Here is an 18,642-nt window from a genome sequence, read left to right on the forward strand (position 1 = left end):
ACGGAATTAAGAATATGTAACTCTGAAATTTGGGACAGTGCTGTATTTCTCTTCGGTTTGTTTATTTTACAACAGAAGAGAGTGAGGCTTAACAATACAAAATGTAAAGCAGATGGTGGAGAAGAAAACTTTTTTATGTTGATTTTTTTTTCTGAAGGCAGCTGTTCAAAGCTATTTAAGGGTTTGGAATGTCTGAAAAATTCCCAGGGGAGAAAGACTGATAGGGAAGTACAGATGAGACAGCCAAGTGTGTCATAAATGCAGTTTATATATGATGGCATAGTATACACATGAGGACATATGTATGCATTCCAACACATTTCATTGTCCAAAAACACTTTTCATTTATGTAAATAATCCTGAGAGTAAAAGAAAAAAGTTTGCTTGCTTTTTTTCCCTTTTACAGTATTTTTAAAACTATCAGTATATTTAGGTGTCAGCCCTAGTATGTCAAAGGTACCTTAAAATTCTGAATGCCATGGTATAAATTGCAGTATATATAAGCACAGTTAATTATATTCTCAATTTGATAAGAGGCAGCTTGAATGTGGGTGCCACTTCAGCTAGTAGGTACGACTTAGACTTCCATCCTGGTTTCTGTCAGAATCAATTTCTGTAAAATGAGACACTCCTGATAGTATCATTAGAAACTACAAAAAGATAATGTTGTCAAATCCTTATATAGAACTGTAGCACACTCAAGATCAGAGAACAAGATTAATGCATGTAAGGCACTAGATCTACAAAAAAAAAACAAACACAACACAACAAACACAACCAACCCAGTTTTAAATTACACCCTGATTTATTCAGTTTTTCCTGTTGGCCAAACCAATCAGAAGGGAAATCAATTTTGAACAGATGCTGCCCAAATGAGAAGAAAGATTCTTTCCTCTTCTTCCCGACCATATTTTTTTCCTTCCCTTTTCTCATTCTGTAAAAAAGGTTCAACTGCCTCATAATATTGGAAGAACAAAAATGGAACCATGCAGTCACACAGAAAACAGTAAGTGAAAATTCTGAAGCAGAAAGAGGGATTCCCTGCCTCCAGAAAAACACACCCAGACACCATACCTGTGAACCAGGCACAAACAATAGAGCTGACATAGAAGATAACCACATTATGACCAACTCATCTTAACCTCAACTATGTCGTAAACAAATGCTATGGAAATAATAATGTGGAAAAGAATATAAGTGCTATTAGCATGATGATGACCAAATGCATCAGATTCCAGGCAAGTAAGCAAGCTACTGCTGACTACTTCTTCATTCCCACATTCCCCAGGATAACTCATTTAGTTCAAACTGAACTACAACTAAACTTCTTCATGCAATTAACCCTCCAAATACAACAGCTTTTCATTATTAGAGAGTTATATTTATTTTTTTAACCTTTTAATCTTCAGACCATTTTAAAAAGGAAACACCACAGTCAGAACATCAACTCATTTCCAAAAGACTGATACTACCATCGACAAGTGTCTGCGATAGATCTTCCATACCATGAACAATGTTTGTCAAGTGGCTGAGAATACTTTCTCTCTATACTTTTTACCAGTTTAAATTCATGGATATGCGCTTGACTTCATGAAACTAAGATGGTAATTTCTGTTAACATTTTTAAATCCAAGTAATTTATGGAGAATCCCCTGGATTACTCATCATGGCTCTGCTCTTCAGTAAGTTCTAGTTAAATCATTGGCTGCTGTTCTGCTCACCATCTGGCACTCAAAGACTTCTGATAACAGCATCCCTAAGGACAACTCTTCACAAGTGCTGCATGTTTGCCACAAGTCAGCCCAGAGTATGTGCAGTGGTCTTCCAAATCTTTCTGAAGCTCATTAATTTCTGGATTAAACTGCTTGATGTCTGTGGAATTATTTTCATCCACAAATTTCTGTACACCTACTAAGATTATTTCCTATCTTTTCTACTGCAACTGAAAGCACTAGGCAATTCACAGTACAAATTATCATGTATATACAAAATGAACAACTGAAAATTATTCAAATCAGGATTTACAGAAAATTTCATATGACAGTCTTACAGGGCTCCCGCAAAGGGGAATACTCAGTAACTGTTTCATATTATACTATATAGTGATTACCATTCATTCTGAAATACATAATGAAACTAATATTCAGTTATTCATATGAATATTCATATGAATGTGTCATACACTGCCTTGCAAAAACTCTTGACTAACACACTGACATTTATCTCACATACTAGATGTGCAATAAAGAAGCAAAACTCTTCCAGAATATTACAAGTTCTTCTCTCTTAAGCTTACAACTGCACGAAGTAATTTATGCTCAGAGATCCAGATTTCATCCATTATTACTACATATTCCACTAACTACACTTTAGAACAAGATATTAATGCGAAAGAAAAATGATGGGCTCAGATCACACTGAAGTCACTGAAACTCATACTGCCTTTAAACATAAAAATTAATTTACTTGCAAGAAGACAGTAATTTCTTTTAGATGTTGGAGCTTTACATATGTCCACTTCTTTTGATCATGACAGTGTAATGTCTTTTTTGCTAAAGATTAGGTAAAAATCACATAAGTGACATTTTTTCCAATACAGTTTTAGGAAACAGCAGAAAGGAAATAGATGAAGTATACTACAATCTGTGGGTTTAGACATCACAAAATAAAGAAACAGTTATCACAGAATCGTACACTGGTTTGGGTTGGAAAGGATCTTAAGATCATTTAATTCCAACCCCTCTGCCACAGGCAGGGACGCATGGTCACACTAGACCATATCATAATTTCCTGCAGAATTCCATGGGAAAAATGCATGTTTCAGGGTGACACCTAAGTAAAAAAATCCTGATACAGAGCTGACTGAGGAGAAAGAAGTACTTGTCCGTTTATCTACAGGAAAATGGTAAGGCTACTACAGATTTTATACCCCCTTGTGAAGTCAATAATTTTAGAACGTTGACTTTTCTTTATTGCCACTGAAAAATAGAAATGGAATTTCTTCAGTGTACTCCATTTATTTATTCAACAGTATTGCAATAGCATGGACTCGAAGTAACATAAAAAGTTTGCCCCCTACTGCTGACATTGGATCACATCGTGACATTTAGACAAAGTTCTGCAAAGTTAGTAGAGGATTTCATTGTAACAAACATCTGATATACAGTTTAAACTAAAATTACCTGAAAGTAATCATAACAAATTACCATATGTTTCTCTTTTACAGTGGGTTAGATAAAGACAGAATTCTGAACCTCAGGAAGAGCAAACTGGAACATTTACACTCTGTACATAAACACCAAACTTGCTTTTACTTACACACCTACACTCAATCATTCTGTTTTAGATGTCTGTTCAGTGTAAAACACTGGTACAAAGGAGAGAAAGAAACAGCATATACTGAATGAACACCTAATTCTGCACACAGTGATACTTAATAAATAAGCACAGGCATCATTAACTTATCAAGGCCTCATTACATAACTTCAAAAGAGGCCAGTAGTGCCCTCATTTCCCACTGGGTTTGGCTTTAGGTATTTTAATATCTAAAGTGAATGAGATCACACTACACTCTCTTATCAGGGAGCATTGTAGACATTGCAGTAGACGTCATTTGCCTACTCTGTCCAACCACCGACTTTCAGAAAATTTACACTTTTATCTGATTTGGTTGGAATTGACAAATTATTTCAGGAGTTCAGACAGAAGAAACTGGGAAACAAAACATGTTTGCACAACTCTTATTTCTTTAGAAACCCTGATAAAAACTCAGGGGCTTACAGGTACCATATAAAAGTCAAATTTCAAACCTTTCCAAAGACAGACCTAATACAAGCTGCCAACCTGCTGTAACACAACCATAAATTATTTTCCCATGTATTTCAGTGTTGTGACAGCTGACAAACTTTGTTATTTAAAGAGTAAAAGCAAAAACATATCAGGTTTAGTACAGAATCTATTAAATTTTAAAGTCACCTTCTTAGGAGATATCGGTTGCCAACAGCAGTCAAAAGGGGTTGTTTTAATTAAAAGTCCAACCTTTGTTATAATTTATTGTACACCCTAGACTTAGAATAGCTTTTTGCTTTTCCCAGCCTACACTTAAGTATTACAAGCAGATAGCAGAAATAAGGTAAACTATGAAAACTGCAAAGTCAATTTGCAGCTTTTAAGTAATGTACTAAAAGGTAACATTGCCCAAAAGAAGATGACAGAGCATGGATCTACTTTTTTTTGTCCCCCTCTGGAAGTGTAAGTCTTGCAAAAAAAAAAAACAAAAACCCAAACAAGCAATCTTGAGAAACATCTCAGATTTAACATGCTTAAAACTAGTCGCCCGTCCCAAAGGATGCACATAACCCAGCATACAGGTCCAGCAGTCAAATATCAAAATATACAAGAACATTTACAGCTTCTCAAAAGTAACATGTAAATGGAACAGATAACTAATATTAATGTTCTTAAAAAAGTAAACACGAAAAACCCTGTTAATCGACACAATGTATGCATTCTTTGTTCCTCCCTATGTCCAGGCATGGAGCATCCTCATGGAATGACAGTTTAAATATGTCACACATTCCACACAACCATCACTCAATGCTGTTAAGCATAATCTTCATTGTGTAACTGCAAATAGCATGCAGTGGCCAATATAATTCAAAAAGTGCTTAGGAACCACATTTACGTAATACTGTGTTTTTAAAACAGTTACATTTTGTTTCATGGAGATAGCTTTCCTTCCTCTTTAAAACTAACCTCCTTTTCTGATTTAATCAAGAACTGCTTCCTTCTACAATCTTAATGATTAAAATATCAAGAAGTACACATTTAGCTATAATGACTATTTCTTTTTTTAAATATGGAATCCAACTGTGACTTCAAAACAAAGTTGTTACTACTACCTCATCAGCAAAATTACATGGTGCTGATAATGACTTCTTATCTCAAAGAAAAAGTTCTGTGATTTCATTTTAATAGTAGCCAATTAGTACATTATTTAATAATTCAGTATTAAGGCCAGCAAGAAACACTTTACGCTCAACTACAGAGCAAGACACTGCAATTTTCAATTTCCTGGATAAACAGAGAGAAGACATATTGTCCACAGTCACCACTAATATGCCTCCAAGTCTCCTAGAAAGACTTCCAGGACAGTCTTCTCCTTTTATAGACAGGACTCTCATGCAATATAATCTCAGAATCTAACTCATCTAAATTTTATTTGGATTTTCGGACCAGCTCTGCATTACTTGGAATATCAATCAACTGCAATCCTCCATTCAAACATCTTGAGATTTTTCAAAACAGACTGATAACCAGAATTACAGATTTGTTACACAGTAAGCATTAGAGGACACAAATGCAATCATATTTGTATTCTGAAAACCAAGAAAATTGACAGCAGCACTTTTTTTATCTAGGGTGAAAATAGAACCAGTAAATGACAAAGTCTAAGTTATGTACTGAGTGCATCATTCACTAAAATAGACACATAAATGGTCATACCCATATTATAAAACACAATACATGCCAAATTTCTCCAAAATATTTTTGTCCATTTGAGGAACTTTTTCTCTTTTAAAGGAATAAAAGTCTAACACATGGCATATAACCACACACATAAAACAGTTCCATTCTTGAAGGCGGATGACTTAAGGTGAAATGAAAAAAATCCACCACTAGTGTATATATCTAGGAATCTAGACAAAGAAGGAATGGCACTGCTGTGCTGCACAAGGACCTGAGCAAGAACTTCTGTTTCAGATACATTTAAGGACAGAACTTAAAGCAAAACTGCACCATCTAGTGTCCAATCCATCCCTAAGTGCAACGCATCTTTTCCCTGAACTCAAACTCCGGGCAAGAAAAACATTTCGTGGAAGAATCATAGATAAGAATGGTAAGAAAAAAATGAAATAAATCCAGGAAGTGTGTGAAGAATCTAAGATAGTAGTAAAGCTTTCAAATATTACTACATCCACAGTATTTTCTGCACAAAGATTTATACTCAGAATCAGTCTGATTTATTAAAGATTAGCATTTTCAATATTACTTCACTGTAAACTGACAATCCCAGAACATAAAATGGCCAGTTAATACAAAAAATTGACTACTGAAAATGCTCCAGAGACTTACAGGGATGCAAGGTTAAGATCAAACCCATTCTTATAAAGTCATCAAAAAGGTACATTTCCTCTGTAAAAAAAGCAGATGGCTTCAGCTGAAAGCAGTGCAGTTAAGTGAAATGAAATCAAGATGGATTTATACCTCAAAGAAAGATGATCATTAAACAATAAAAAGCTGTTTTGAAAAGATTTAGTGTATTAATAGTTTTCAATTCACTGCAAAAAGTCAGGGTTTTGACTGCTTTAATGAAACTATTTTATTTTGCACTTGCAATAGACTGGATGATCGCTTAGTTATTATGCCAGTTGTAATTGGAAGTGTTTCTTGGAGTTGTTATGATCATGCCAACACAACCTTAATGAAAAACTAAGAAAGCATTACACTCAATCATATTTTCAACCGAACATCCAGAAACAGCATACAATGTATGCATTAGGATGATATATCTGAAAAGATTACTATTCTCCAACAAATGTGTTGTTTACTCAACAACAAATATGCTAATTCTAATATGATTAAAAAATCACCTCATTCAGAAAATCTCTACTTGCTGAAAAGATTTTATCTCAAATATTTGTGAACTATTATTTCAGGACTGAAACAACCTATCCACACTTGCAACGTAACTTTTTTTCCTTAAAGTATCTAATGTAGATCAGAAAGTTAAATGTTACACTTTCTTACCTTGGTTTATTGTGTGGTAATGCCTTTGCATCAACAGCGAACATTTTGGAAACAAAGACAATAACCGGGGCTGTTCCTTCACTACTGCATTTCATAAAAGCTGAAGAAACATAAAATGAAGTCATTTACACAATTTTTTCCCAAAAGTATGGACAAAACTATGGCTTTCCATGAATTTTAGAGGAATTACTGTTTATTTCCTATTTCACTGGATGATACGCTGAGGAGCAAAAGCAGAAGATTACTGCCCACTGTTTACTTAACACTGCCCATATCTTCAAATCTGTTTCACAATAAAACTAGCAAAATCACAAAAATAGAACTCTTGATAACAAACTACAAATACTCCAACTAAACGTATTGGTTTTATATTTAAAGTTGCGTTCATTGGCTGGTTTAGATTAGAATGAAAAACAAGGAACAGCTTAGCATGAAGACCAAGCTATTTATTCAGTACCTCAGCATATTCTCTCTCTTTCAAACTAAAGGAGCACAGGACTTGGTCATTATCAAAATTCCTATTGCTTACTTTTGCATACAGACATCCCAAAGTTCAACATAACACTGTCTGAATACACTACTAAACCCTTCTTGAAGAGGAACTCTAAGTTAAAGCTGGAAACTCTGCCAGAACTGGACATAAAATCATTATCTCAATGAAGTCAAGGGTAAAACTTACACTAACTTCAAAGTATCAGGATTTCATACCTTCATTTAACACTCTGGGTACCAAAACCTATTGATTGCTCTGGAAGTCTTTTAGCTCTTATTTTCATTTGTTAAACTTTTACCATTCTGAAATATAAAAATTAACTTAAAAAATCAAGTTACACCTTGAGCTATGGAAATGTTGAAATTCTTAATGTTTGTGGTAACAGCTAAGCTAGATCTTACTAACTTATTTCCAGTACGCAAACTACTTAGCCATAAATTCAACAAAAAAAGCTTTTTATTTTAAATTATCAAAAGTTAATCAATAGCCTATCGATATAGTAGTAAAAATGAAATCCAAATTCCAACCTCTCCTGGCTAAATATTATTGATTTTAATACAAAAGCTGGTAGTATATTGAATTCTCAATTACATAACTTCTACATTTAGAACCAAAACCAAGTATTACTCTCATATTCTTCAAAAAGCTCAGAGTCTTAGACCTTACATCACCTGCAGCTTGAGTTGTCTAAAACCCATGAATATATGGGATTGAAAAAAGATATACGGGCATAAAATAAGACATACTACTATCACAGTTCACGACCAACATCAAGAAAGTTATGACAAATAAAGTAATTATAAACCTAAGCACAGATTACTACACGTCTTATGATCCACAGACAAACAAAACCACCAAGACAGAAACAACCTCCATGTTAATGGGAGAATGCCTACTCACCACTCTTCAGTTCCTGAGTTTCTGGTGGCAAAGAATCAAATGTTCGAGCCCCAACACACATCAGCTTTTCCACTCTCTCTGCAGTGATGTCAAGAGGACTGGGAAGTTTATTACACACCATGGCTAAAACACACTGCTAAGGATATACATTTATATCTTTATATTTCTTTAGAAAGAAAAATGTTTTAAATGTTCATTTCTCTGAATCAACCTCATGCAGTAACTGTCAGTAACAAAAGAGCTAAAACCCATCTCTCTCTGTTACAGTGCATGCAGCTCCCTCCCAAGTCAACAGTTTCTGGCATTTACCTAAGGGCAGAAGGGATAGTTAAGTAGGGGTGGCTGTTCCTACGTGCAACTGGGAAACTAAGAATAGCACAACTGGGGCAAAATTTACAGAATTAATTAGGATATATACATCAATTATTTGTGCATTGCTACTATAACATAGTATATTCTAAACAATGAGGACTGTCTACACTACGGACAGACAGCAAAGGCTGATCTGGGATTAAGAATGCATACGCCTAAAACGTAACACCGGATACTTACAGAAGCTTATGGGCAGAAGACCTAAGATACTATTATAAAAAGGAGATTGGCTTATCCTTCAGGAAAAACACTGAAATTTGTATATAAAATTACATAATGAAAGTGTATTGTTAAACTACCTCAAGTTTCATAACTTACCTTTCAAAAACAAAGGCTGTGTACAAAAGCATGAAGTTGGTAGAAATATAACACTAACTGTAGATATGAAACAAGAAAACAGGTCCAGCTAGCATAGGCACAGATGTGGAAAAGAAAACAAACTCTACCAATTCACACACTGAAATATGTGAATGCTCTCTCTGAAGTCTTGGAATTACCAATAGTACAAAACCTAGTATTTAAGGATACACAGGACTGCATCAGATATTGGCAGCCACTGGCTACAAATGGCATTAAGATGAACTTTAGGGTCTGCATGCCGTGACTCCCGTGCACCAATTTTCAGTCCCAAAGAGGTGACTATCTTTTCAATTTTTTCTTTGTCTCTGTAAAGAAAACAACAGATTAAAACAAACCAACCCCACAGTAACAATACATAACAAGCATGGAAAGAGATCCCATGAAAACTTCATAGATCATCTCACCTTTTCATAACAGCTTCATATAGACTCCATATGTTGTCCAGAACCAACTGCACAAACAAAGGTTTCTTTCCTTTTGACTGGTAGAACATAAACATACAGCTAATTACTAGCAACTCCTCACTTTTAGAATAGGCTTAAGACCGCACTTTTAACTGACCATTATCTTAAGGAGCATGTAAAAACCTTTATTCAAAATCAAGGCAATTGTCCATTTCTACTTCAACAGCCTGTATTGCAAGATTGTTGAAGGCACAATATAAACATGCAATTTAAAAGTGAAGGACAAGGGTTTCAGTTTCAGAAAAAGAGCCTGATATATGCAGAACAGGTCTACCTTGAGCTTGGTTATCACCCTTTTCATAGCTATTAATCCTCACCCATGAAAAAATATCATTACGAAAATCAGCATTATGAAAATAGGGAAACTCCCTTCCCTCTTAACATTTACTGGAAGAATCAATGCAAGAGAAATGTACAGATTTTGGTACAGCATTCAGTGGGATTTCATTAAGGCCAAAAAGATTTTCTAAATCCTAAATTGATGGGGAGTTGCCCTTTATGCTAGGGATAGGCTGCAGAGTATGGAACTTTGTCTGGGTACAGGTGATCAGTTAACAGAGTTTGTAGGTCAGGGTTAAAGGGAAAACAGCGATGGGAGACATTACTGTGGGAATCTGTTACAGACTGCCTGATCAAGAACCTGCAGATGAAGCACTCTATAGACAGATGGGAAAAGCCTCACGCTCACAGGCCCTCGTTCTCATGGGTGACTTCAACCACCCTGACATCTGTTGGTTGGAATGACAGAACAGCCCGGCACAAGCAATCCAGGAGGTTCCTCAATTGTGTGGAAGAGAACTTCCTTCTGCAAGTAATAGAGGAACCGACAAGGAGAGGTGCCATGCTTGACCTCGTGCTCACCAACAGGGAAGGGCTCCTTGGAAATGTGACACTCCGGGGCAGTCTTGGATGCAGCGATTACAAGATGGTCAAATTTGAGATCCTCAGGACAGTGAGGAGAGTGTGCAGCAAGCTCACTGCCTTGGACTTCAAAAGAGCAGACTTCGGCCTCTTCAAGAACCTGCTTAGTAAGGTTCCATGGGATATAGCCCTAGAGGGCAGGGCGGGGGGCAAGACTCTTGGTTGATATTCAAGGATCACCTGCTACAAGCTCAGGAGTGATGCTTCCCAACTAGGAGGAAGTGCAGCAGGAGGGCCAGGAGACCTCCTTGAATGGATAAGGAGCTGCTGAGTAAAATGAAAAGAGAGGCTTATAAAAAGTGGAAGTAAGGACAGGCAGCCTGGGAAGAGTACAGGGATGTTGTCCAGGAAGCTAGGGACCAGATTAGGAAAGCTAAGGCCCAGTCAGAATTACACTTGGCTAGGGATGTTAAGGATAACAGGAAGGGATTCTACAGGTACATAGCAAATAAGAAACAGACTAGGGAAACATAGGCCCCCTCAGGAAGCTCTGGGAGAACTAACTACACAGGATTTGGAGAAGGCTGAGGTCCTGAATTACTTCTTTGCCTCTGTCTTCACTGGCAAATGCTCTGACCGCACCACCCAAGTCTCGGAAGGCAGATGCAGGGACTGTGAGAATGAAGACCATGGGCCCACTGTAGGAGAGGATCTGGTTCAAGACCATCTTAAAAATCTGAATGTGCACAAGTCCATGGGTCCTGATGAAATCCATCTGCGGGTCCTGAGGGAGCTAGCAAATGAAGTTGCTAAGCCGCTGGCCATCATATTTGAAAAATCATGGCAGTCAGGTGAAGCTCCCGACAACTGGAAAAAGGGAAATATAACCCCCATTTTCAAGAAGGGGAAAAAGGATGACCCAGGCAATTACAGACCAGTCAGTCTCACCTGTGCCTGGCAAAATCTTGGAGCAGATTCTCCTGGAAGGCATGCTAAGGTACATGAAAAACAACAAGGTGCTTGGTGACAGCCAGCATGGCTTCACCAAGGGGAAAACCTGCCTGACCAATTTGGTGGCTTTCTATGATGGGGCTACGGAACTGATAGACAGGGGTAGAGCAGTTGATCTGGACTTGTGCAAAGCGTTTGACACTGTCCCACACGACATCCTTGTCTCTAAATTGGTGAGACATCAATTTGATAGGTGGACCACTCAGTGGATAAAGAACTGGCTCGATGGCCGCACACAAAGAGTTGTGGTCAGTGGCTCAATGTCCAGCTGGAGACCAGTAACGAGTGGTGTCCCTCAGGGATCGGTGTTGGAATCGGTCTTGTTTAACATCTTTGTCGCTGACATGGACAGTGGGATTGAGTGCGCCCTCAGCAAGTTTGCCAATGACACCAAGCTGTGTGGTTCGGTTGATACGCTGGAGGGAAGGAATGCCATCCAGAGGGACCTTGACATGCTTGTGAGCTGGGCTGATGCCAACCTCATGAAATTTAACCATGACAAGTGCAAGGTCCAACACCTGGGTTGGAGCAATCCCAGACACAGGTATAGGCTGCGCAAAGAAGAGATTCAGAGCAGCCCTGCAGAGAAGGACTTGGGGGTGTTGGTCAATGACAAAATGAACATGAGCCGGCAGTGTGTGCTTGCAGCCCAGAAAGCCAACCGTATCCTGGGCTGCATCAAAAGGAGCGTGGCCAGCAGGTTGAAGGAGGTGATCCTGCCCCTTTATTCTGCTCTTGTGAGACCTCACCTGGAGTATTGTGTGCAGTTCTGGTGTCCTCAACATAAAAAGGACATGGAACTGTTGGAACAAGTCCAGAGAAGGGCCACGGGGATGATCAGGGGACTGGAGCACCTCCCATATGAAGATAGGCTGAGAAAGTTGGGGCTGTTCAGCCTGGAGAAGAGAAGGCTGCGTGGAGACCTCATAGCAGCCTTCCAGTATCTGAAGGGGGGCTATAGGGATGCTGGTGATGGACTCTTCATTAGGGACTGTAGTGATAGGACAAGGGGTAACGGGTTAAAACTTAAACAAGGGAAGTTTAGATTGGATATAAGGAGGAAATTCTTTCCTGTTAGGGTGGTGAGGCACTGGAATGGGTTGCCCAGGGAGACTGTGAATGCTCCATCCCTGGCAGTGTTCCAAGACTAGGTTGGATGAAGCCTTGGGTGAGAAGGTTTAGTGTGAGGTGTTCCTGCCCATGGCAGGGGGGTTGGAACTAGATGATCTTAAGGTCCTTTCCAACCCTAACTATTCTATGATTCTATGATTCTAAATCCTAATCTAAAAGAATATCCTAAATTCTTAGCTGTTGAAGGACTCTTCTAAGAAGACAGATTCTGAACTGTCTGCAATGTTAGTTTTCCATTCGTCTTGTGTTTCACTCTATGCTGAATCCCTGAAGCTGGAATGTCACTTATTTTGTGAAGACAAACATTTAAGAGCACCTTCAAATGAGGTTTCCTCCACCTAGCTTTTCAGTGGTCAGTTTTGGAATATTCTCTTTTCCAAGGGCTGATGCAAGGCTATACTAGGTACTTTATACCTCCATTTATGTCGGGTGAAAAGGTACTGAGGTCAATTTTCAGAATAGACAATGAGGAAGATAATAATAAAAATAATACAAAAAATTAGAAACAAGGTAGTATTTCTGATAACCTTCCTACCTGATCCCCTTTCATTATCTTCTTTGCTTTTGTATTTAGATAATAATCTCCCCATAAAGTCTTCAGAAGTACTGCAGGCTTGATTCCAATCTTTTGGCTATACAGTTTGGCAAAATGCTCAATGCTGAAAGGAAACAAAATGAATCTTGATAAAAGTGTAACACTGTTTACATGCGCTTATCAGCCTAAGCAACAGACAGCTTATGTGAAAATTACACACAAATCTCAAATCCTTGGTTTATACCCATTTTCCTGTTTTCACTTAAGCTCACATTGCTTAACATTTACACCTGCAAAAAATTCAGTCATAACAGCTCAAAAATGTCTGCAGTATTTGTATGGTTTTGTTTTGTTTCAAGTCAGCTTCAAGGTTGAACTTGTTTATTTGAAATAAATATTTGTGTCCTACCCTCCTCTCCCAGTAAAAACTCAAAAGCATAACACAAAGGTTCTAAATATTTATGTGATTATTCAAATTCATTCTATGAAAGATATCCCACAACACATTTAACTACGGTCTGTGACCAGAATGATACAAGTTAAAAACCAAGTATTCCTTTGAGCCACATATGAGCCATCAGATGGTGGTAATTATTTTTTCAATTAACTACTTCAGGCACTTCTTATTGCTTGAATCATTGTTTTAATAATGAGTAAAATCCAGAAAATAATATGAAAACTGTAATGCTGTGTGTTATAAAGCCGATTCTGTCATTCAGTGGTTTACAGGAATCACTAAGAGCAGGCTGCTTTCTACCTAAAGAGGGAGTCCTGAACATTCTATGGTATCCTTGCTGAAAATGTTCATTGAGCAGTAATAGGAAAAAAACCCCAAACAACTAAATCCATGTATCTGCTCCCTCTGCAGACAGAAACAAATCTACATTTACAATCAGAACAATATTATTTACAGACAGTGATATGTCATAATCTGGTTTTTGAAATACAGAATTCTTAAATTTCTACACACCTAAAAAAAGACCTGCCCATGTCAGCAAGACATAAGTTATAGGTGCTGAACCAAGACCAAAAATGAGATTTTTGTTTTCCAGAAACTAATCCAAACTCTGAACAGGGGGAGAACTTGTGCCAGCTGCTCCTGCATATGTATTTATGGCATTTTTCAACACCTGAGGATTACGAGAAAAGCATATGTACTAATAGCACTGGATGAGGCTGGCACTTCCTAACGGCTTAATTTTTTTCCATCCCGACAAGTAATAGTATCTAGGAACAGAACCCACAACCATGTAACAGCAAAGGCTTGCCCTGATTAAGAAAATGCACAAATGATGTGTATTTCACCACAGGGTACTGCTGGCAGTCCAGAAGTACCTCTTGGAACTAATTAAGGAAAATGTGAAAATGTTCCTTTTCCTCCTCATTATTTATCAGAACCAGGGCCCACCAGTTCATAATATGAAACAAAGTAGTATCAGAAAGCCAACAATCTTCATTCAGCTTCAACAAACATTAAAACGCTTTCAGGAAGTGAGGGAAAATGGAGAATTAGGACAGGCATAAATAAGGAAACTAGCAGAGTCCTGTGATTTGTCCAAGCCTTATGCACAGTTTGTGTGGGATAGAGAACAGATTAACACAAATTAGTCAATTGTGTAATATATGAACCGCCTGACCTAGCAGCAGAATACTATCATCCCTTTATGCCCAAGTTAAATGCATAAAGGTTTTTGGCTGAGATACAATCTTGTACATGGATAGTTCAATTAATATAATCCTTAAAAAGCTTCAATAAATAAAGTGGAAGGGGATTAAAATTTGAGGAATCTTAGCAAACATGCTCTATAAGCTCATATTCAATAAAAGAATCATAGTTTTTTAAGTGCATTTTATACCAGTATAGTATTGGCAAAGAATAAACAGAAAGCCTATCAATCCTCTCCAGCATTCCAATATTCCAATCACAAAAGTAAGAACAGGTCATATCTGGCCCATTTCTTCCCTGCATCTGAAGCTAAAATATTCCCTGCATCTGAAGCTAAATAATATAAATACATTATTATATTATAATATAAATTATATTATAATCTAAATAACCAATATTTAGATTTCAGCCTTATAGAAATTCTGCAAGTAAGGTTCAAGATAACCTGACAAACATTTGAAGTGGCAGAGGCATAGCAAACATGAAGAAACAACTAAAGCTTAGACAGTTATCATTTCACCTTAAATAATTTATGACACATTTCACTTTGCAGAAAGAATAGTTACCAACATACACCAAGTGCTAAAGGTTTTGGGTGAAAAAATAATAAAAACCCAGAAAATCAGCACAAGGCTTATCTCTGAAACCCACAAATGGCAGGCTCTCAAGCCCTTAGCACTGTTTTAGAGAAATTTTCTTCTCTACCTCTCTGTCTATACACCAGTGTTATAACAAATGAGATGCATAACCTGGAAATACACCAGACACTAAACCCCCGTGTCTAGCAGCTCAAATTGAAGTATTTTTCTGCTAAACTCGTGGCAGAAAATTGGTTTGCTTCTCCAGCTCACATTTGTACTAAATTTAATTATATCTACAGAGAAATCAGAAGTCATGAAAGGAAGACAACTACCTGAAGTCTCACTTCTATGCAAATAACTATTATATTCACCTACCATTTAAGAACAACGTGCTTGCTTTCTCATTACAAAGGTGATCACAGGGTGTTTATGACCACACGTTTATATCATAATGTAGTTCTGTAACCTATAAAATCTTAATAGTTGATCATTTACTTGCAAATATCAAGTAGCTTGATCTAAAGAAAAGCTTCTAAATTGCTTTTGAGATTATAATTCTACTATTTTTCTTAATGTTTAGCATTCCCTGGCATCACACTTAGAATACTAATGTTAAATCTCAGCCACCTCTTAACTTCCCAAAACAAAAACTTAACTATTTGTTTTCATTTATTCCCTTCGACAGGCTCTGTCAGTATCCAAAACAAAAGTAGACTGCAAATTGTCCAGTCTTTATCTACATAGGATAAAAACAGCCCTCTAAATAATTTCAACATCTGCTAAAGAAAATGTTCATATTCTGACTCCAAACTTGAGTAAGTTTGTAACAGTTACATCCCAAACATACTGTGTAACAACAGTTTATCACCATAACTCATTTTTTCCATGGAACGTCAACGAAAGTCAGGAAAGCTAAAGCTTACAGATATCAAAATACTGTTTCACTGCATCGTAAAACAGAATAGTAATAAGTGGCACCATATGGAAATGGAGGACTTCTGGCAAAACATGTTAATGTGCAAATCACCAAAGGTATCAAAAAACCTGGTACTGCCTTCAAAATGCCTCCCCTCAAACACATCCTCTATGAAAAGATCTCTTTCAGGCTAAAGAACATGTCAGAGTCTAAAGATTTGTTTTCAACTTCCTACCACACTTACACTCTGACTTTTCATTTTATAAATTATTAGTATCCATGCCAGACAGTAAAACTAAAATAGAACATTTTATTTTCCCTCTCCGCTGCAGTGATAAGAAATGTTTGTGTTAGACTATAAGCTACACATGGAACCTTATTTAAGAACTTAACTTTGACTTAAAAATCCTAGAGCTAATTTTTTTTCTAAAGACTTTAAAATATTAAACATATGCACTGTATTACTGAGTACATCTTTTTAATTGAGTTTTCATGATGAAGACAACGACTCCACCTTGTGGATAACAATCAGAACACGTGCAAACTCTAGCCCGCTGACCTTCGAAACTACTAAAAACAGGTCTGAAAAACAGAACTGAGCACAAATTCAAACACAGTACTCCTGACAATTTTCTGAAATTGTTCTATCCCCAAATTCTTATGTTCATATAAACATCCCTGCAATGTTCTTTAGCAACTGCTGAAACAGAAATATAAAGATACTAGGTAAAGAGAAAAGAAATGCACCTGTATGAATGAAGAACAGAAAAAAGCTACATTAAGAGTGATCAGCATAAACACTTGAGGACAGATGTGCCATTTCAAGGACAAGTCAAAGTCTGGTAGAGAAAAAACAGATCACAGTAATGCTGTGACCCAGAGTTGTACTGGACCAAACTGGACAGCTGAAACTGTTGCCCTTACACCAGTTGCTTGCCTTATGCTTGCTATAAATGTCACTGTCTCTGTAGCTGGAAGGTCCAATCTACATGTGAAACAGCTCCTTTACTGCCAGCTTTTGGCCTATTACAGTCTACCAAACATCAGCAATTAATAAAACACTAAGTTTACTAGGCTATGCTGGTCACTTTATGGGCTCAGCAGCTTCTGTGTAAGTAAAACAAGGGTCCCCATCACAAAGATCTCAAAGCTGGCAGTATTTTCAGCTGTACAGTGTTAATAATACATTAGAACTGATTATATACAGCTTCATATCCCAGAAAAACAAACAAAAAAACACCTTCAGAAATATAAAACAACTGAAAATACTTCAAGATTAACCACTATAATTAAAAAGTCATTAACTAAACCCCAGGCTTACCCAAAACCCCAGCCATCAATTGCACTGGCAAACACCACATTTCCATGGTCTGGTGAAAAATAGAGATGTGAATCATCAGTATCTTCCAATCCAGCACTCCAGTCGTAAATCTGATCTCCTGGTGCACTGTCTGAAACATTTTCACTTTCTGTTTCCTTCTCAGCCCTTTCTTCTAAGACTTTAGAGGTAAAGAGTGCTCCAGTGACTGCATTGATCTACAAAAGGATACGTAAAACACCCCAAGATTCAATCACTCTTTCACAACCCTTGCAATTAAAATGCAATTCCCTCTCCCCTCCAAAATATAAAGAGAAGTTTGGCTTTTTTTAAGACAGCATGCCTGTGATTCATTTTGCAATTTAAAGCACAGACCTCGTGTGTCTAATCCTGCCCATTCGAACAGAACAGGGAGTTTGATGAGACTAAAATTTTGATTTAAAATACCATGTACATTCCAACTCAAAGTCAGCCATATCATGACTGAATGAGATATAGAGTATCACATATAATACACTTTGTATCTCATAACAACTAATGGTGAAACAGAAACTTGTTACTGACATCAAACAAACAACAGGAGGGCAAAGAGAAACCAGGCAGGTAAGTTCTTAAAAATAAGTTCAGGGCGCAACCAAATCACAAAGTTTGAAAATAATTTACGACTTAAAAGATGAATTAACTTCATGCCTGCATAAACCCATCAATATCAGAGGCAGGTGAAACACGTTATTTGTCTATCTTCAAAGAAGTTGAGCCAGTTTAATAGGAAGAACAAAACATTCAGCATATTATTTCTAAAAATGAAGATTCTTCCTGATGACCTGTGAAGAGGCATTTAATGCTCTATCACGGGCGTTCTGAATAAAAATCAAACCTGATCAGAAATGAATGTATCTCAGTGTTTATTATTAGACTAGATGTTATGATGCTTGAAAAAAAATGGTTCTGCTGCACTAAATATATTGCAGCTATAAAGCAGTGAAAATCACAGTGTCTCTCCATTCAAAAATAGAGAAAAGGGGGAAGAAAAAACCCTCAACAAAATCTGCTGTGTGAACATGACACAATAGCACCAATACCTGTTCTAAGATGTTCTTAAGGTGCGAGTATGCTTCCTGAGGGGTGAGCTTGAGCTCCACAATCAAGCGATCAATTTTATTGATCACCAATACTGGACGTATATTTTCTAGCCACGCTTGCCGCAGAACTGCTTGAGTCTAT

At 37.2% G+C, this 18,642-nt stretch overlaps 1 protein-coding gene across 2 annotated transcripts in view; it reads right to left on the minus strand.

Annotated features, from left to right (window-relative positions):
- EFL1 (elongation factor like GTPase 1) overlaps positions 1 to 18,642 on the minus strand; it is a 79,572-nt gene that overhangs the window by 57,334 nt on the left and 3,596 nt on the right. For both annotated transcript variants that reach the window (XM_061347271.1, XM_061347270.1), the window contains exons 6-12: positions 18,501 to 18,638; positions 17,422 to 17,636; positions 12,938 to 13,061; positions 9,340 to 9,416; positions 9,104 to 9,240; positions 8,204 to 8,326; positions 6,811 to 6,910 (exon numbers count right to left, since the gene is read on the minus strand). In XM_061347271.1, the coding sequence (XP_061203255.1) occupies positions 6,811 to 6,910; positions 8,204 to 8,326; positions 9,104 to 9,240; positions 9,340 to 9,416; positions 12,938 to 13,061; positions 17,422 to 17,636; positions 18,501 to 18,638 (914 nt within the window). The remainder of the gene's footprint in view (positions 1 to 6,810; positions 6,911 to 8,203; positions 8,327 to 9,103; positions 9,241 to 9,339; positions 9,417 to 12,937; positions 13,062 to 17,421; positions 17,637 to 18,500; positions 18,639 to 18,642) is intronic.

The sequence above is a fragment of the Neopsephotus bourkii genome, unplaced genomic scaffold (genome assembly GCF_033783945.1).
Source record: "Neopsephotus bourkii isolate Nb327-2 ecotype Australia unplaced genomic scaffold, CSIRO-AGI_Nbou_v1 NB_318, whole genome shotgun sequence".
Lineage (NCBI taxonomy): Eukaryota > Metazoa > Chordata > Aves > Psittaciformes > Psittacidae > Neopsephotus > Neopsephotus bourkii.